This window comes from Akebia trifoliata, chromosome 11, assembly GCF_017979445.1.
Source record: "Akebia trifoliata isolate Shusen 1 chromosome 11, ASM1797944v1, whole genome shotgun sequence".
NCBI lineage: Eukaryota > Viridiplantae > Streptophyta > Magnoliopsida > Ranunculales > Lardizabalaceae > Akebia > Akebia trifoliata.
Genome location: NC_141385.1, coordinates 12,017,505 through 12,038,405, shown reverse-complemented (window position 1 = coordinate 12,038,405; position 20,901 = coordinate 12,017,505). Strand labels below are relative to the sequence as shown.

The 20,901-nt window shown below is 38.0% G+C and overlaps 1 protein-coding gene across 3 annotated transcripts in view; it reads left to right on the top strand.

The window, feature by feature from the left end:
- Positions 1–19,910, top strand: part of ATO (splicing factor-like protein) — a 41,657-nt gene extending 21,747 nt beyond the window's left edge. The window contains exons 7-14 of one of the 3 annotated variants that reach the window (XR_015182479.1): positions 1,042–1,113; positions 11,951–12,109; positions 12,266–12,343; positions 15,448–15,576; positions 16,014–16,160; positions 18,475–18,626; positions 18,729–18,799; positions 18,945–19,910. Coding sequence is in view for 2 of the 3 variants with exons in the window: in XM_086457218.1 (XP_086313344.1) it covers positions 1,042–1,113; positions 11,951–12,109; positions 12,266–12,343; positions 15,448–15,576; positions 16,014–16,160; positions 18,475–18,621 (732 nt within the window). In the remaining variant the exon portion in view is untranslated. Of the gene's footprint in view, positions 1–1,041; positions 1,114–11,950; positions 12,110–12,265; positions 12,344–15,447; positions 15,577–16,013; positions 16,161–18,474; positions 18,627–18,728 lie in introns of all 3 variants that reach the window. The other 2 variants (XM_086457218.1, XM_086457217.1) reach the window with 2 other exon arrangements.
- Positions 19,911–20,901: the final 991 nt, after the last annotated feature.

Here is a 20,901-nt window from a genome sequence, read left to right as displayed (position 1 = left end):
AGATGATGAGGAAAAACAAGACCCCACTATTGATTAGGATAGCTAGTGTTGCTTGAGCCATTGAGATTAATGCTCTAGGTTTACCGTGGGTGACTGTAATGAAAGATATTGTGTAGGCTTGCATGTAAACATTTATTTAAATTAATGAAAGATTTATCGTTTTGTTTGCTTTGAGACGTGAATGATCATGAGTCTAGGTCGTGACAGTTGGTATCAAAGCCAAAATGATAATCTTCATTACGATCACCTCGATGACCTAAGAATTAGTTAAAAAATACGGCTCTTGACATGTTTTTTGTTTGTATTAATGTGAGAACCATGCATGAAGAAATGTGAGAACCTGTAATGTTCTGTCAAAATATTCTATAATGAATCAGAACTTTGAACTATACTAGTTGATGCATTTATAATTTTTGTACAAGTCTTTTATTTGATTAAATGAATCTTAGCAGTTACAAAAAATTCTAATGTCTAATTTAATATTTGAAACATTATACTTCAGTATGTTTTGTTAAATGTTTCGGAATATTTTGAAACATTCCAAAACATTTGACATTCAATTTTCAGCAAAAAAGGTTTTTTTTCTGTACACTGGAATTTTTCATTCTTGTATGTGAAACAACCGGAATGTTTTGCCGAACATTCCAAAATGGAACAAAACTTTGAATAATGATTTTGCACCTATTTTTATAAATGGGCTGGCTAGTTCCTGTGCTTTGTTGCAATTGCAATTCCTATCAGTGTTAATTGTTCACCACTGATGGAAAATCAAGTCCATCCTGAATATTCAAAGATTTTGAATGGTGACACCACCTATATGATTGGCGCAAAGATGAGTGCTAAACAGAGAGTGAAAAAGAGCATTTTTTTTAGTTCAACATATTGGGGTACCATCAGATGTTTTGCTTCCTCACAAGCAATTATAATTATGCTATCTAACTATGATTTTGACCTAAAATGTGACCGATGTGACCGTCTGTTTGTTATCTTTATTATTCAATTGCTGCATCCTTTGATTGTGCTTTTCTATTATTTTCGCAGGCCTTGGCTGCTTTGGGATTAAAAACAGGTGGTACTGTTAAGCAGCGTGCAGAGAGGCTCCTTCTTACAAAGGTAACTGATTGCACCAGCTTTTTTTTTTAAATTTTAATTTTTGCTCCAGTTCCAGGGTAAAACACTGTCACTCGTACTTCAATAATATTAGAAACTGCTTATGTATAAATCTAAACTGCCTGAGTTGCTCTGGGTTCTTTTTTTATCATAACTTTATTTCTTTTCCTGTGACCTTGGTTCTTTGGTCGTTTTATATGTATAAGCTATATCTATGATTACCGCATTTTGCTAATACTGGCCAAACGGCTTGGTGTTAGTGACCCTACACGTTGGTATTTGAGTGAGTCTACAATTGTTTTGTATCACTGGATGCTGGATAAATGTAGTAGATTTGGAGTGAAGTACTGAACTTATGGAATTATAATGAACTAACTTAGAAAGTTGTAGGGAAGTTCTGTAAAATTCGTTTGATTAGGCATGTATAAAGAATTATTGAATGTAACTGAATGTGCTAATTGTTTTAGAAATTTACATTAAAAGATGGGAAGATGGGGTGAAAAAAACAATGCTAAAGAATAAGGTGGTAGAACCTAAAATGAGATAAGATGTTGTCTTTTGAAAACAGATTGATAAAAGAAGAAATGTGAAACCTAGAGGCAGATGTCGCAGAAGTTGCTAAAGGTATTAAGATAGTTGCAAAAGAGTTCATAGGGAGTCCATGTGGAAAACCACAACATAAGGAAACTTGGTGGTGGAATGTTAATGTCAAAGATATCATTAGATAAAAAAGAACCATTACAAATTGTGGCAAAAAGCCAGAACTGAAGAAAACTTAGAAGAATGTAAAAATATACAAAAATAAAATTAAATAGAAAAGAAAAACTAAGAGAGGGGTAAGTGAAGCTAAGCATAGGGCATGTGGCGATTTATACTGTAAATTGGTTGATAAAAATGGTAAGATGTCTACAAATTGGCGTGAATTAAGGAAAGGAAAACTGAAGATTTTGATAATGCTACTGATCAAAAAATGATTTTGATAATGCTAGGTGCATTAAAGGCGAAGATAAGAGAGTGTTAATAAGAGATTTGGGAAATGTGGAGGGGTTATGTTTAGAAATTATTAAATGAGAACCACTAAAGACACTTGGGGTAAGCAAGAGATACCAACTTTCGATGTATTAAAATTATGAGCCACGCTAGGAAAGTGAGGAAATGAGAGATTGAGGCAATGTTTTTATTTAGAAAAATAATAAAAAAAAAGTATAGAGAAAAGAGGACAAATCTTTATATGATTTTAATTGATTTAGATAAATCATAGCTAGAGAGCTAATTTGGTGGGTACTAGGAAAGAATGAAGTTCTGAATGGATACATTGCCATAAATAAGGACATGTAGGAGGGGCTGTGACTAGTGTGAGGGAAGAAGTTCCCAGTCAACTATTATCCCTTCTACGTGCTTCAGGGTTGCTTGCATTGGTTTTGGAACTAGACAACCTCATTCTCTCTTGATGCTTTGAATAGCGTAGCTTCGTACTCAAACAATAATCGGATCCGGGTTTCTCTCTCTCTCTCTCTCTATATATATATATATATATACACGAGAGAGAGATGGGTTTTTTGCGAAAGGCTGTCAACGTATATCAAAGGCGCTCAATTCGTTGCTTGTTCCTTAGCGCAACAGTGGTCTACGATCGGGTTAGGAGTTGTGCTAGCTAAAGTTATTTTCTTGCTGGGGGCAAAGGGGCTTGAGAAGTAGGGGGTATAAACGCAAGATTGATTGGGCATCCACCGGCCATACAATTCGTTTGTGAAGAGAAGAATGAGTGCCCAGTTTCAATTGGTATGCATCAGAGATCAGATTTGAATCCATATGTTTGCTCTAATTATAGATGAAGTAACTACTCATATTGAAGAGCGCGTATCTTGGTGTATGTTATTTGCGGATGATGTGGTATTATTTGATGAGATTAGAGAGTGATTCAACACAATTATTATAATTGAGAGATGTGTTGAAGTTCAAGGGTTTTAGAATAATTAGAACCAAGACCAAGTATGTTAAGTGTAAATTTAGTATTGACACCCTGCAGGCACCTAGTGAAAAATGATGGTATAGAAATAACTGAAACAATCGCTTTCATTATGTTAAATGAAGATCTTATCATAAGTATCACTTAATCGGTCATCTCCATCTTTAAAGCTCCTCTCACATCTTTTAGATCCTTACCAACAAAACAGTAATCCTTCCACTGGTGCCTCCATTTTTCCGTAGAATGTGACCAAACCCTCTAAACTATCTTTCTTTTATTTTATGTTGCGTGGATGGATTCTTCTAATGGACTAATTACCCATGTCAAACATGTATTTGATTCCTACATTTCACAGATTCCATTGCTACATTTTGAATTTATTTCTGATTTTATCTTTCCTTGGTTGCAAGATATTAATTATAGCATTGACCACATATTACGAGTTCTACCTTCGTCCATTTGAAATTATCTATGCAGTTACAGAACATTGCATGTATTTATACATGTTCTTTTCCTTTCAAATTCCCTAGCATATTGCAAATGATAGGAGACTCCATAAAATTTTCTTGCGCAATCCAGAAGGAAGTGAACTCCATCCTTATTGGCTTCTAGAAAAGAAATTAGGGGGGAAAAAGGCTAGCAGCAAATTGGTGTTATAATTTCAACAAAAATTTGTGGTCCATTATAAGGAACCATGGAGCGAAAAATCTCAGTGGTAATGGTGGAACGAAAGGTCTTCGAGATTAAGGAGGTTTGGATTCAGCGTAATAGAGGTATAGAGATCAAGGAAAAGGGTAGAAAGATGGTATCGACACTTCAACTGTTGGAGGATGAAGCAAGATGGGCTTCGGAACAACTTGAGTTGGCAAGAAAATCAGCGACAACATTCAAGGCGAAATATTCGAAGGGTGGTAGAATCTTTTTGATTCAAGGCGAACAGAATTCATACGGAAGATTTCTGAAATTTCAGCAGTTTTCGGAAAAACTTCGCTCACGTGGTATTGTGGTCCCTGAAGACGCGGAAGGTAGAGGTTGGGGGGAAGTAAGTTATGCGATTAAAACCTGGTTCAATCCAGTCGGTAAGTTGAAGGCGCAGCTGGTAGAGGGCGGGTTAAATAATCCATGGGTGAAGGTTATCAATAAAATCCCCGTCGAAAAACAACAGTTTTTGACTTCGTCAAGGGAGGAGATGAACTCTGGTACCACGTCCAAGCAAGCTCAAAATAATGGCGCAATGTTTGGGAGATGGAGATGGGCTTTTATTGTTAGCTCAAGTTCTTTGGAGGCGGATTGGGAAGAGTTCTTGTCGGATATGAAGAAAGTCATGCCTCAATCATCCAAAATCAAACTGTTAGCATGGGAACCTTGTACTCGGATCTTGATGGTGGGTAATAGAGAAGAATTTCTAAGAGTTCAGTTGAAGAGGACAATCTCGATGGATAATGTATCCTTTAGATTGCGACCTTGGTTTGCGGATTGCAACATCTTAAAGCCAGCATGGAACGAGGAGGGTACTTGGGTGGGCATTAGTGGTCTACCGTTCCATTTATGGATCAACCAAGTATTCCGGAAAATAGGTTCCCAACTGGGTGGTCTTCTTGAGGTGGATCCAAGCTCCACATCTTGTACAGAATTAGACAGGGTGAAGCTTCGAGTCAGATGTTCACCATGGAAGATGCATAGAGGTTTGCACCTATGGTTCGACGGCTTTCATTACAAACTAGGGGTGGAGGTGCTAGATGAGGCAGGTAAAGGGCAGGAGTCCTTAATGGAACTGAAAAGTAGGATTCATGGAGAGAGCAGTAGCTATGAGGAGGAAAGTACCCAGGTGGCTAAGGGGTTTATTCGGCCAGAAGGAGAAGTAAGCCTGTTGGAGAAGATGATACCTGGTCATAGTGACTCAGGCCAGGCAATATCAAATCCTAATGGAGGTGGCGTAGGTAATAATCCAAGATTCAAATTTCGTCCCTTTTTAGGAACACGTGTCAAATGGGATCTCCTCAAGAAGCCACGTGGACGGATTATGCCAAAATCTCGTACGCTGCATTTATTAGGGAGAGCAGCTAGAAACCTAGCATACACTAGGTGGCTGCGAGTAAATGGGATGATGGAGCCTCGAGGATCCAATGGGCTGGTGGAGCCGAGACAGCCCAATGACTGTGGATCAGGCTCTAAAGGGTTAGAAGCCCACGGTAATGCGAATGGGGCTGGAGATGTTCAGTCTTGTTATACAGGAATTATTGGGCTGGATAATGAAGGCCCAGTTAGTGAGTTTGGGGCCTTGAAAGTAGTAGATTCAGAGACCAACCCAGGGCCTTTTAAGAAACCAAAAAACAAAATCAGAATTAAAAAGCCCAAGAAACGCATCAGCCCAATTGCTGGTAGGAAGGGGCTGAAAGTGAGAAAAGGCCATGGAGGGTTAAAGCGTCCTGAAGAGAGGAAGAATGAACTCGACAGGGAGCAGGCGATGAAAGGAAATCGAACGAGAACTTTCTCTCCTTCATTCCCAATCGAGCAAAACGTAGTCATCACGATGGACCAAGAAATATCGAGGGACTCTAAAGTCAACGATACACCAAGTCTTGTGAGCAAGGTAAGAGTGGGTGCTGGAGATCGAGGAGTGGAGATGCAAGTGGAGAGATGTATCGTTGCAGCTCATACCGATTGTCAGTTAGAAGAATACGATGATCTTTTCCGGCAGAGAACTATTAACCAACTGCGGTGCTTGCCGATAAGCGTGTCCGAACAAGATGTGGGGGATGCTGACGAAGAGTTTGAGTCTGGGAAGATTAAAGGGGGGGCGCAGCAAGAGAGTGGGGCTTTAGAAGGTGCTTTCATAGAGGCCTCGACCTCACGGTTGAAGTTACAAACAGATTTGAACAGACAGGTTCGAGAGGTCGAGACGAAATCAGTACTGTCGAGGCAGAATAAAGTAGAAAAGGATAAAACCGAGTACCATGTAGTTGCGGTGTCAAGGATATGGGAGAGACTTCGAGCTGGACTCTGGCGACACCCAGTTAGATTGGAATGTGCAGAAACCTTAAGCAGTAGTACGAAAGAAGACAGAAACACGGGTACATTAATGGTAGAAATCCTAACTGATCCCTTCTATCTTTCTCAGGTATTCTTCCTGCTCTCTTGTGAGTTTTCTGGCCAACCTGGCTATAGTTCTCATGTAACTGCGTCATGGTTTATTTCTTTGGATACTCCGTTGTATGGTCCACGTGGTGTTTCTTCATTTTACAGGTCTCGACTTCCTTCAGCATTTATCGATTCCCGGCAGTCCTTCGAGCTTATCCGAGAGGGGGAAGGTAGAAGGGAGAACAGGAAAGATGGCAGTCAGTTAGCTTTGGTTTCATTTACTTCTGCCCAGAAATCAGTGGAATTGGATGTTGTTAACAGAACAGGGATGTATAAGGGTGGAAATCGGGCTCACAGAGATACAGGGGAGCGGACAATGGAAGATCGCGAGGTTGAGATAGTGAGGACAGAATTGGAGACAGTGGAATGGCTAGTTAGAGAAGCTCTGAATTTAGCAGAGGACTTTGGTATAGTCCAAGAAACAGAGGATAGAGACTCTTCACTAATTTTGAGGGTGGCCGTAGGGGATCTAAGAGATACTACTAGTTTGGAAGAGGAACTTAAACGTATCAATGAAGTGTATGGACTAGAGGAGAAAAATGAGGAAGTAGAAGTTGCGAGCACTCAGGAAATCCGAAGTTATAGGGATGGGGAGAACAATGAGTTAGTGGTGGTAGCTCCCTTGGAAATGACTAGGAGTTTAATTAGACATAGAGCGGAGAAGGCGATGGATAGGTTGGATATAAGGTAGATTGGTCTTGTCAGTTCTGGGCTTTCTATAGGTTTTTAATGTCGTTCAAAGTTCTTTCTTGGAATGTTAGAGGACTGGGTGATAGGAGAAAAAGGGCAGCAGTGAAAGCTTTTATTAGAAGTAATAATCCACTCATTGTTACGTTGCAGGAATCGAAATTGGCTTATTGTGATGATAGGATCATTAAGGAAATTTGGGGGAAGAACATTGAGTGGATAGCCCTTCCGGCGTTAGGTTCAGCCGGTGGGGTTATTATGATGTGGAACAAAGATTTGATCCAAGTGACAGACAATCTAGTAGGGGCCTTCTCGATTTCTATTATGTGCAGTAAAAGGGATGAGGAGTTCCAATGGGTGTTTACTGGGATTTATGGCCCAACCATAAGTAAGGAGCGAACTCAATTTTGGGAGGAACTTGAAGATGTTGCAGGTTATTGGGATAAACCTTGGGTCTTGGGTGGGGATTTTAATGTCACCAGATTTACTCATGAGAAGAATAGGGGATCGAACATATCTAAGGGGATGAGAAACTTTAATGACTTTATAGGAAGACATCGCTTAATGGATTTTCCCCTCCTGGGAAGACGATTCACGTGGTCCAACAACCAAGGCAACTCTAGGATGTCCAGATTAGACAGGTTTCTGGTTGATAATGCTTGGGAGGAAAAGTTTCAAAATGTGATTCATTCGGCTAGTCCTAGCCCTGTCTCTGACCACACGCCCATTTTTTTGGAGGCAGGCCACCCTAGACAGTACCCTCTTCCCTTTAGATTTGAAAATATGTGGCTGGTTCAACCCAACTTTTTAGATCTAGTTAGGAAGTGGTGGAATGAGTGTTCGACCATAGGAAAGCCGGGCAGTGTGTTCAAGAAGAAGCTCAAATTCTTGAAGGATAAGTTAAAGGTGTGGAACAAAGAGGTTTTAGGGAGAATTGAAGGGAAAAAAAGAGAGATTTTGACAAACATCGATATCTGGGATAAGAAGGAGGAAGAACGGAATCTAAATTTGGAGGAAAGGAGTAAAAGAATGGAGTTGAAATTAGAATTTCAAAGAGTGGCGCTCATGGAGGAGATAAGTTGGAAACAAAAGTCGAGGGTCAAATGGTTGAAAGAAGGGGATAACAACACAAAGTTCTTTCACAAAATTGCCAATTTCCATAGAAGAAGTAATCAGCTTGGGCAAATCTACATCAATGAAACCATGGTGGTAGGAGAAGAGAAAATTAGGGAAGGGGTGGTGAGTTTCTACAAAGATCTTTACAAGGAAAAGGAACCCTTGAGACCGAGGCCGGACAATCTAGACTTTAATTCTTTGAATCAAGAGGATAGGGAGTGGTTGGAAAGACAAATAGGGGAGGAGGAGGTTAGATCAGTTCTTTTTTCAATGAGTGGGGATAAGTCTCCGGGTCCGGATGGTTTTAATATGGAGTTCTTCAAACATTGTTGGGACATCGTCTCGAGAGACCTCATGGAAGTCATCAAGGAATTGCAAGAGAGGAATCGACTGGATTATAGTCTTAATAGCACATTCGTGGCCTTGATCCCTAAGAGAGCCGGGGCGGATAAGCTAGGAGACTTCAGACCCATTAGTTTGGTGGGATCGGTGTATAAGATCATATCCAAAGTGCTAGCGATGCGGTTGAAAATAGTCCTCCCAAGTCTTATAGGGGATGAGCAAGGAGCTTTTATCAAGGGTAGACAAATTTTAGATGGTGTTTGATGGCCAATGAGTGTCTAGATTCTAGGATCAAAAATAAGGAAAAGGGGTTGATAGGAAAAATTGATTTACAGAAGGCTTATGACCATGTGAGCTGGGAGTTCTTAGAATATATGATGAGGAGGATGGGTTTTGGGTTGAGGTGGATAAGTTGGATTATGAAATGTGTTACAACGGTTTCGTACTCGATTCTAGTCAACGGGAGCCCAGCTGGTTTTTTTAGAGGGTCAAGAGGCTTGAGACAAGGGGATCCGTTATCTCCGTTTTTGTTTCTTATTGTTGCTGAAGCTTTAGGGAGGTTGTTTAGAAGAGCGGTTGATTTAGGTAAGCTTTCGGGGTTCAGGGTGAATGAAGGACCGTTGATCTCTCACCTTCAATTTGCCGATGATACCTTAGTGTTTTTGGAGCATTCTAGGGACCAAGTGAGGGTGCTCCGTGTGTTGCTGTGCTGTTTCGAGGCTATGTCAGGATTACATACTAACTTGCAAAAAAGCAAACTGTTTGGAGTAGGGGAGGTAGAAGATATTCATTTGCTGGCCACTACTCTTGGTTGTGAGTATGATACCTTGCCCACTACCTACTTGGGCTTACCGTTGGGAGCACCTTACAATAGTTCTAAAATTTGGGATGACGTGATTGAGAGGTTGGAAAGAAGGTTGAGTACGTGGAAGGCTAATTATTTGTCGAAAGGAGGGAAAGTGACCTTGATAAAAAGCACCTTAACGAGTATTCCAGTTTACTTTCTTTCTCTATTCACACTCCCGAGGTCCGTCGAAGTTAGATTGGAAAGGCTCATGAGGAACTTTCTTTGGAATGATAAGATTGGTAAGAAGAAGTATCATTTGGTTAGATGGAAGACGATTTGCATGCCCAAGAAGAACGGGGGTTTGGGCATTAGGGGTCTTAGATTAACCAACAAAGCGCTTCTAGGTAAGTGGCTTTGGGAGTTTGGTGAGGAGAGGGGTAGTCTGTGGAGGAAGGTGATTAAAGCTAAATATGGGGACAGGAGTCTAGGTTGGTACAGCGGTGAGTCTAAAGTCTCGTATGGATGTAGTGTTTGGAAAGGGATTTTGAAAGTTAGCAAGGATTTTGAGCAAGGGATTAGATTCAAAGCAGGCATAGGGGACAGAATCAGATTTTGGGAAGATAATTGGTGCGGCTCTTTGTCTCTGGCGACTCAATTCCCATCCTTATACACTTGTTCTATTAAGAAGAACCATTCAATTCAACAGTGTTTGGTTCGCAACGAGTCCGGTCCTACTTGGGATTTGGGGTTCAGAAGAAATTTTAATGATTGGGAGTTAACTGAGGTTACATCTTTCCTTGATCTCCTGCATACATGTCACCTCAATGAAAGCGATCAGGATAGGTGGGAATGGACTAAAGCGAAGGATTCGAGATTCTCCGTAAAGTCATTCTATAACCAGCTCACTCCTCTTGTTGAGCGGGCCATCCCAGGTTCTATTATTTGGTCAAGGTCAGTGCCCTCAAAAATCTCCTTCTTTGTTTGGTTGGCTTCCCTTGGTAGAATTCTTACGATGGATAACTTAATTGTTCGGGGTTGGATCACTCCCAACTGTTGCCCCCTTTGCTTGTTGGAAGGGGAATCGGTTGACCATATTTTAATTCATTGTTCATTTTCCTATCAAATTTGGTCATATTTCCTTGGTTTATTTCGTATTAATTGGGTTCTTCCTCGTAAGTTTTCTTCCTTGTTGGATGAATGGACCAGTAAAGTCTTCCACACCAGAAAACGTTACCTGTGGAATATGCTTCCTTCGGCTATTGCTTGGGGGATTTGGATTGAAAGAAATAACAGGGTGTTTAACAACAAGATCAGAAGCTCTCATGCAGGTTTTTTAGAGATCTTGGGTTTACTATACCTATGGTCTAAGCAAAACATAGAGTTCACTGGGACTTCTTTTGATGATTTTATTTTTAGATGGGACTCGTTATGTAATTAGTGTTTTTGTTTCTTCTTTCCTTGTTGTTCTTTTGAGGCTTTCTCGGCCTCCTTGTTCTCGGTTCTTCTCTTTGCAATATATTATACTTATCAAAAAAAAACATTGCATGTATTTATTCTTGTCTCTTGGTATATGATGCATAGCATAATTTGTCACATCATATAATTCACTATTATCCTTATTTATATAAAAATGTTCATGTTTTTTACATTATCTAAAAATATCCCAGAGTCTAGGAATCTTAGTTTTTAGTGTTCATTGAATTCATTACATTGTCGGTACAAGTAAGATCTATTCATAGTTGATCTGTCCCTCATTTAACTACCTCCTTAGATGCACTTGTTTCCAATTCTTCTACAATGTCTACTCATCCATCTCAACTTTGTTACACAGTTTATCATTTTAGTTTCTTGGTTGTCAAACATTTTGTTCCATAAAGCACGCTTAGTCTTATTGTTCTCTTATGTCCCCTTTAATTTGGTTGTTACATATAGGTCACACACCACTCTAAATGTGTGTATTTACTTTAGCTCCCAACCTCTAGTTGTATGGGAAAGATCCTCTTCAATCTCTCCTTTGTTAGAAGTTAATGTAGATAATGGAATTGGCCAATATAATCTTTCAGCCATGGATGTTTACTAATGCCTACCTTTATTATCAATTCAAAAGGTAAAAAAATCTTTGAGTACTGGATTATCCCATTCTGTTCCCCTTACTAAAATTTGACCACGTCTATTTGTGTTAGTTAATTTATCTTAAAACGCCTGGTTTCCGGCTTACCCCTCCATTGCTCTTATTTTACATTTACTCCCTCTTTTGTCTCTTCAACAGATGCCTCATTACCAACAAATGATACACATCAAGAGACCTCTCCTGGAATATGAGCAACTAATCCATCAATAACTTCTTGCTCAATGCAAGTCAATAACAAATACAAAAGACATAACCAAGGCTGACACCTGATGTAGACCCACCATAACTGCTCAACTGCTTTCCACAATATAGTAATAGATGAAACTGCCAAGAAACAATTTCTCAACAGGACCAGAATAAAGGATTATTTTGCAACACATGGAATCTTGCATCCCGAATCAAAGGAAAAAAAAAACTGGTGTCACCCTACTATATTGTTTAACTATGTTTAGTGTTGTACGATTGAGTATGGTTATTGATTGAATGCAGTTTCATATATTTACAAAATTTAGCGAAGTTTCTGAAAGTGGGGTGGCCTTTTTTTGGTCCTTGTACGATTACACTGTCTATATTCTTTCTTAGTTTTCCTTCGAAGCTTGATATTGAAAATCCATGTTTTCATGTTGTATGCTGTATGCCTAAAGTTTTATTTATTTATTCTATGCAGGACACACCTCTGGAGCAACTGGACAGAAAACATTTTGCCAAAGGCTCGCGTGGTACAGAACAAAATGGTGCCACTGCAGTGTCACAGCAGACTGTTAACTCAAAAGAAATTGCCCTGATGGAGGCCAAGATGATACGACTGTGTGAATTGCTAAATGAGGTGCGTGTGCATTGTTTATTTTAGTGGAACTCTTTGTGTACACAAGTACACATGTTTGTAAACGCATGCAAATGAAAAAGTTTGCTCACATTTTTTAGATTTTTCTGAGCATTGACAAAGTCTGCAAACGTGTTGACATTTTTCTGGCATGTGCAGACAATCATGCAAACCAAAGAAAATGTCGAGAAGAAACAGGCCTTGACATATGAGGAAATGGAAGCAGAACGTGAAGAGGTGATGTTACATTCACTTGCTATCTCATTTAAGGGTTCTATTATTGTGTTGATAGTGCAGTTGTAGTTGGTTGGAACCACCAGAAGCTGGACCATCCAATATATGAGCGACCTCTCAAATTGGTACCATAAGTTGCTTTGATTGGATTCACTTATTATGTCCAATCAAGGTGATAAGCGTAGTTTATTGCTTTCCACAATGGTCTGACAATAAATTTTGTAAACAGATAAAATATAACAACTCTCAATCAAAGATAGGTAGCACTCTTGGGAAAATGCACAATCCCAATTCACAAAAGATGCCTTAGCTCAGCTGTAATTAACAAAAATTACTTATCAGAACATTAAAAATTGCTGTTATTAGTTATGAGGGGAAGCGGTGCAACTTCTGTGCTGAGCAACACTAGAAGACGTTATGTTAGAATTTAGGAACTGAATCAGGTAGGATCTGCAAATTCTAGACCATGATTGGCACCCAAAAAAATTTAGGACTTTACTGCTATTGTCTCTTTTCCATATGTCTTGGTGTTCTCAAGTTTCTCTGATTTCATCCTTGTCTTGTTGGAGGACCAATGTCTATAGCTCTGAGCGGAGGATCTTTTGGTACCTGGTCTCTTTAGTTGCTTGTTAGGGAATTTGGAAGGAAAAGAGTAGTAGAATTTTTTTTAAAGGAGCATTTAATGAATTTGGAAGGATTTTTTTTTAGGATTTTTCAAAGTTGTTGCTTTTGAGGATTTTGTTTTTTAGATGGGAGGCGGTTCGTTTGGAGATTAGATTGTTTGCGATGTTTACTGCTCCTGCCAGAGGGCTTCCAGCTTCCTGTAATTGGTGGTCTTCTTGGGCCTCTTCCTTTTGATTTATAAATTCATCTTTTTCTATCAGAAAAATTATAATAATAATTGAACATAACCCCATTGTAGAACTTAATTCTTAACTATGTTACCTCCGTGGATATGGTAAACTATGAGAAACTTGAAATCTACCAATGAGTTTCATTTAATTTGACATTAATTGTGACTACCGTTAGATTTGTGGTTTTAGGGATCAGGTTTTATGACCTGATTGTTTGGCGTCAATCGTGTGTCTACTTGGCCCATCCACCCGATCCCAACCATATCCTATACTCATGTATCATTCTTTGCACCATCTGGTTAATAAGAAATCCAGTGATTTTTTGAATGCTCAAAGCCTCAGTTTAGCAAGGCAAATGCCAAATAAAGTCTGAGTTGAGTCATAGTCAGACCAAGTTAAAGCCCATTCAAGTCATTTGCCCGAGTTAAAAGCTGAGTCAGACTTGAGTCACTTAATTCTTGGCCAACACACTTTTTTATTTTATTTTATAACTTTCCGAGTTCAGATCCAATCTGACTCATGGATCTGCCGATCCCTTAAACAATGATTGGATAGGATAAAATGTGAATATGCAACCAATGTTGTTAAAGAGCATATGTGATCAGCACCTGCTTTTCACATATGCTATTTCGCATATGTTGCAAGGAAGAAAAAAAAGAGAGGAAAAAATGCAGAAAATGTTCAAATCTTGATTCTTGAGCACTTTTCTTTTTTTCTTTTGAGTCTTGAGAGTGACTTAAGTTGAGACTTGAACTTTGAGAGTAATAATGTAGAGTAGAGATTAGAGAATATTTATAATTATGTGAGAATCTATTAGAAAATGTAATGAGATTTAATAGTTGGAGGCTTTGTGAGGGTAAGAAAGAGATTTGAAGGTAGAAGAGATGTTGTAAAAGGAGTATGGGGGTAGAAGTGGGATATTTATAAGAGAAAAATGAGTTTATGCTTAAAAAAAGAAGGAAATCTGTGTCTGAAAAGTATGCCATCCCATACTACAATATGCCATTGCATATTGTGCAGATAGCATACTTTTATATATGCAATGGTAGCGTATGCGAAATATAGTTTGGAAATGGCATTTGCGATCGTAGTTGACGACACTGTATGCAACCTGATGGACTGTTTGGCCTTTCCCCCCATTTTTTTCATCTTTTTTCCTTTTCCGACAAAGCTATTGGACAGCACAGTCCCAAAAAAGCATTGACGAGGTCTGTACTATTATACAACCATGATGTAGTTATATTAGGATGCTATTTACATTTATCCAGAATCTTGTATCTTCATGATTGCAGAAGATGCTATGCTTGAGGTGGATTGTATCAGTATGAGCAATCTGTTATCACTTTTAGTTTATATCATATTAGAAACTTTCTTATAGGGAATTTTTGATAAATTGTTAAAATTAACATTTTGGAATTTTATTTTGGATTTGTTAATGGGCTGCTTTCTTCTTCTTCTTCTTTTTTTTTTTTTTTTTTTTTTTTTTGTGATAAGCAAAAATTTATTATAGAAAAAGGAGGTCGAGGTGACCATCCAAAAGTACAGAAAAACAAGGACCTTAAACTAACAACTTACAAACCTTGGGCCATCTTACAAGAAAATCCTTGAAAAACACCCCCCTAAACTCCTTTTTATTTTTTATCGTTAACACCCCCCTCAACTCTTCAAACATCTTTCCCCAATAAAATAGCAGAACCAAGACTGAAATGATAAGGTCGTGGATTGGAAGTACTTTATCCTAAAAAATGTGTCTATTCCTTTCCTTCCAAATGCCCCAACATATGGCGAAAGGCAGGAGACTCCATAGAATGCGCTTGGAAGCTGAATACCCTATTCTTTTTTATGGCTGCTTCACAAAAGGAGAAGGAAAGAAACAAAGGATTACAATAAGACATTTTTTTTTTTTAAAGAAATGTCTGACTCCGGGGCTTGGCTTTTATGTGAAATATAGACAGCTGTACAGTGGGTTAATAGATGTGCCAATAGTCTGGATCCCTATTCTCGAACTCATTGTTTTGGGTGTCGTTCCCCTTTGTGTATGTATGTCCTAGCCCACTAGTATATTGAGACATATTTATGAGGTAATCCTCGTAAATATAGATATTTGCTTACTTTTCTCCTGTACCCTATTCATTCATAATTCTGATTCACTTTTGAAATACACCCTGTTTGATTTATATTCTTGGTGTAGCATTCTTTTCACTGTTAATTTTATTGCCCATAACATCTACTTGCTTATTTAAATTCATGCAGGAAGAGATACAAGCTGATACTGAAAGTGATGAAGACGACCAGCAGATTTATAATCCTCTCAAATTGCCGATGGGATGGGATGGCAAACCCATTCCCTACTGGTTATATAAGCTGCATGGTCTTGGCCAGGTTTTTTTTTTTTCTCAATTGAAGGGGCTTCTTGAAGTTTTTTATTTTTTTTATGCTGGGTATTGGCTCCACCTCAACTGATTATGCATGTTTCAATGATCTATTGTAATTTTTCTATTTTTATTTTTGTTTTTATGAATTGATATTTTACTTCTTTTTAATTTCTTGTCAACTTATTAGATAAAGTTAAATCTTTTTTTTATTATATATATTCTTTTTAATTATTCATATTTACTTAAATTCTGTATTCAGTTTCTCATTTATATTTAAGTATGAGTATAGAAGATATGCAAGTAAATGTTTTTGTATGCATGGAAAAATGAGTGGAAGATAAATGTTGAGTTTATGAGTTACTGGTGAATATATGATAACAACTATTTTAGATTAATGAAGTTCTTTAAAGTCTGGGTTCTGTTTTTTTTTTTTTTTCGATTTAGGAATTCAAGTGTGAGATATGCGGGAACCACAGTTACTGGGGGCGCAGGGCTTTCGAACGGCACTTCAAGGAGTGGCGTCATCAGCATGGAATGCGTTGCCTTGGAATTCCCAACACCAAGAACTTCAATGAAATTACTTCGATTGAGGTATGCCTTTCTCTCAATTTTTTGTAAACTAAACTTTACTTAATGGGGAAGCTAATGACCTCTGACATGAAAACTTTTCTCAAGTGGCTTTGTATGTCGATAGGGTGTGTTCTTTTACTATTTTTGTGCTCTCAGCCCATAAACCAATTCATCACCCCGCCTAAAATGTCCGTCTGGTCAAAAATCAGCTTAATCAATGATTAGGATCATCTGATTTCTTCTTTATTAGTGGGTCCGGCAATCTCTGTATTGAGAGCAAGCCTGAAAAAAATATCATCAGCAGCAAGCAGTCCCACAATGGTCAGAAAAATATTAAACTGTTGGATCATAATAATTATCTGATTAAGCTGATCGTTGGACTTGGAGATATCTCTGAGTGGGGATCATCAGTTTTTGGTTCGACCAACCGAGTGTGACCTGGCTGTATGGAGGGTATCTTGGAAGCAATATTTCTTTGTAGCACTTGCCCGAAAGATTTGGGGGCAGCTAAATAAATCCTGCTTTTTCATTCCACTGACCAAAGCCAATTCATCTGTTATTAGAGTTTGGATCTGCTTTCACTACCTCCATCCATGTTTTTTGGGTCTTTTCTCGAGCCATAGGACCTTCAACTTGGAAGATTTCTTGTAACTTGGGCTGTAATCGGCTTTCCTTGAATGCCCATACCATCTCAGCCGATTTTCTATTAGTTTATTTCTGTTTGGAGCTCTTCCTACATTCTTTCGTAGATATTTTTTCTTGTTTTAGCATTCCTAGTCGTTCCACTTATCCATCTCAACCACCTCATCTCTGCTATGCTTAATTTATTAACATGATACTTCTTGACTGCCCAACGTTCAACTCGATGTAGCAAAGCTAGAGATGCCCTAACCATCTTCCTAGCTTGTCTCCTTCGTGAAACTGGGGGAAATCCATCATATTTACTTAAATTCTGAAATTTGAAGGCTGTTGCTTTTTAGCTGATCCTTGGCCTTGGAGATATCTGTGAATGGAGATTATTGGTTGTTGGTTTGGTCAAACTGAGTATGTGGCATGACTCTATGGAGGGTATCTTAGAAACAATATTCTTTTGAGTCAACCAAGGAAGAATCCCTCTTTTTTAATTACTAGAGTTCGCATGTGCCTACAGCATGAGCATCCTCTTTGGAATTAAGGGGGTAAAAACAGAATACAAAAAGTTCAAGGTTTATAATTAAAAAAATTGAGGCTAAGGGGTAAAAGAAGAAAGACTGTAAAGTGGGTTAAAAGAGTAAAAGAGGAAATATAGTAAAGTTAGAGGTGGTCAAGAACAAAGGCATGGGCATCCTCTTTGGCATTAAGGGGGTAAAAGTGGAAAAAAAAATTAGGGGTATTATAAAAAAAAGTTGAGGTTAAGGGGTAAAAGATGAAAAATAATAAAGTGGGTTGAAAGAGTAAAAGAGGAAATATAGTAAAGTTAGAGGGAGTGAAAAGGAAAGACAATAAAAGGGACCTCACAAAAACTGTGGTTGGAAGTGCTGTTTATCCTAACTACATGGAAGTTTGTCCCCCATAAAAGTGGGCCCGACAGTTGTGTTTTATTATATAGATATACTAGAGTTTGCCCGTGCCTATGGCACATGCATCCTCTTTGAGATTAAGAGGGTAATAGTGGAAAAAAGTAAAGTTGGGGGTATTATTAATTTTTTTTGAGGTTAAAGGATAAAAGATGAAAAACAATAAAGTGGGTTAAAAAGGAAATATAGTAAAGTTAGAGGGGTGTAGAGGAAAGATAAGAAAGTTTGGATAGAATGTTTATCCTAGTTGGATGGAAGTTTGTCCCTAAAAAAAGTGGGCCCTATAGTTGTTTTTTATTATATAGATATTCTGATTTTTTTTTTTTTTGTAAAGCTGTTGCTTTTACTGGCTAATTAGGTCTTTACACAATCCATTTGCCCCAAATTATCCATGTCATATAGTTGATGCAATAGTGCATAAATGGTTAGTATACAAGAGTCCTACATGCCATATACGTTTTTTCCTTCCCTTCTTCATTTTCCGATAGTAGCAAGATTGTATTGTATTATAAAAAAGAACAATGCTAGAGTGACTGCACAGTGCACGGCATTGGACACCGAGCTGATGTGGAGTTGTGCTCAGAACCATAGATGTTTTTCACTTGTATCTCAAGGGAAAATGTCTATGGCTCTGAGCACACCTCCACATCAGCGCAATGTTGAACACTGTCGTTGGAAGTCACCAAAGCATTTTTTCTATTAAAAAAAGAAGAGAATATACAAAGCTGAACAATTGGGAAAGGATAGTCTTAAGATGCGATATTTTTTCCACCATGCAGGAAGCAAAGGTGTTGTGGGAAAGGATACAAGAACGCCAAGGAGTGAACAAGTGGCGGCCAGACCTTGAAGAAGAGTACGAAGATAAAGAAGGCAACATCTACAACAAGAAGACGTACACTGATCTGCAACGTCAAGGCCTGATCTAATTATGGTAGTTTCTTATGACTCTAAAAATTTACTAGACTTCTATTGTAGATTGAAGTTTCAACTGTAATAAGTAGACAAACCAATGGTTCCTTTCTTATTTTTCCAGCATGCAGTAATTTCCTGTAATGTCAACAACGGAATAGAGAATGCCTGCCTCCAAACAAGCTGATTCTAAGAGTACTCTATAACAACCATAGCGATCAAATTTTCTTATCTTTGTGCATAAAATGATCGAAAAATCATCTTAAACCTCATTATTTTTTCCTTTTCTATTGCAAAGTCCCTTCATTGTTTTGATTGGAACTCTCAAGTTAATCTGCAGGGCCTATGTTTTACTCTTCAAGGTTCAAGAGGAAGAAATGAAAGAGGGGCGGGTACCTACCCATCAAACACAACTTGTAATGCTTTCAAACAAGTCTCTCAGCCGAAGAAAATATGGAAGAGTGGTTTAGTTGCTGGGTTAAGTTGAAACCTTTAGCATTTTTTCGTCAGAAGTTATGTTACCCAAAAATCGGTGTTGAATGGATCTGTTACACTAATATTCATTAGTGATCTCACAAGTGAGTTCTTGCCACCCAAGAGTGGTTTAGTTGCAGGGTTAAGTTGAAACCTGTAGCATTTTTTCGTCAGAAGTTATGTTACCCAAAAATCAGTGTTGAATGGATCTATTACACTAATATTCATTAGTGATCCCACAACTGAGTTATTGCTACTGTGTGATGTTGTAGTTAGCATTTAACTTTTTATTCAACCGAATACCGATTGCTTTATCAAGACCACCAGTGCTTTATCGTAAATTTTCACTTCAACATGCCATGTCCTATTAATGTTGTTCTTCAGATCCTATTTGTCAGTTTGATAATATTATGTTTGATAAGAGTGATTAAACTCGTTGATTTGATCGCAGGGATAGTTTAGGAAAGGACCTTCATTTCATCTACTAAGATTGGAATGGTTTTCTATGTTAGTATTGAAGGCTTTATACTATGTTAACTTTGGGTGTTTTTTTATTTTTGACCTCTGGAATGCTGATACATCAAATCCAGACCTTTAACCTGATGATGGGCAAGACCATGTTGAGAATAGTTGAGCTCACTCTTTGGCAAGGTCCCTGGAAAAGGAATGTCTAAAACAAAAAGAATCTCATCGTCCAAAATGAAGAATGACCCATCTACATCCAGGATCAGGCTGTAAAACCGGGTATCTCATCTGATATTGGTAGATGCTCAATAACAAAATTTATATTTTACAGACAGAAAACATTTATATCAATAAAATAAAATAAAAACAAACTAATCATTTATATCAAAAGCACAAAACCCAGTTGACTCGGTTGAATTTCTAAACTTCGCAAATATTGGACACCAATTTAGATTTGGGATGAGTCACCTGATTCACATTGACCATCTTCCCTAGTTCCCTTTAGACGGTGACTGAGTTATCTCAGTCCAAGAGAGTATTAAAACCATATCTAGGAACTTGGATGATCTGTTTTATTTGCAAGTACGTAAGTAAAAATTGGGTGGCAGTAGAATTTTTCTTGTTCAACACAAATGCACAGTTGAATCAGTGCAGCAGTACTCCTGTCTACTGATTAGGTGAAGGTCATCTTCGTATGAATTGGAAAAATATATTAGCAGAGAAATATATAGGTTCATTAGTAAATAGTTTTGAAGCATTATTAGTTTGATCAGTGCATGATTCATCACCACCATTTTCCAGTAATGGACTGATGCCCCTAAATGTCGGTTTTTTTTTTTTAATTTTTTCAGGAAAATGCGATACTGATAAATCTGTAAATAAATTGAGGGATGTTGAAAAACCACAATCCGTTTAATTTTGGGACTGACTAGTTGCACATCACTAGTAGTTGGTTGCACACCAACTTGAAAAATACCTTTTTTTAAACCTCTATTTTAGTATTAATTGCACTTCATTATCGGTAATGTTAGGATATAGGGTTATTCACTTTCTTGTGACTTCGTCTTTTCTGGTAGTGTAAAATGTAAATATACTTGTTATACAACCAAGTATTTCTTAAACCATTGAACCAACACTAATTTACATGGACATGGTTGATGAAGAATAACCGAAAAAAAACGAAGGAATGCAAGATTTTTATTTTGAGTGCAACTAGTCGGTCCCTTAATTTTAGGTACTTGAATTATTCATGGCTTGTTTGGAATCATTAATTCACAATATTTTAAAAATTGTCAAATTTAAAGTGTCATTATTCGGACACTTAAATTATCCAAGAATTTATCATAGACCCACACAAA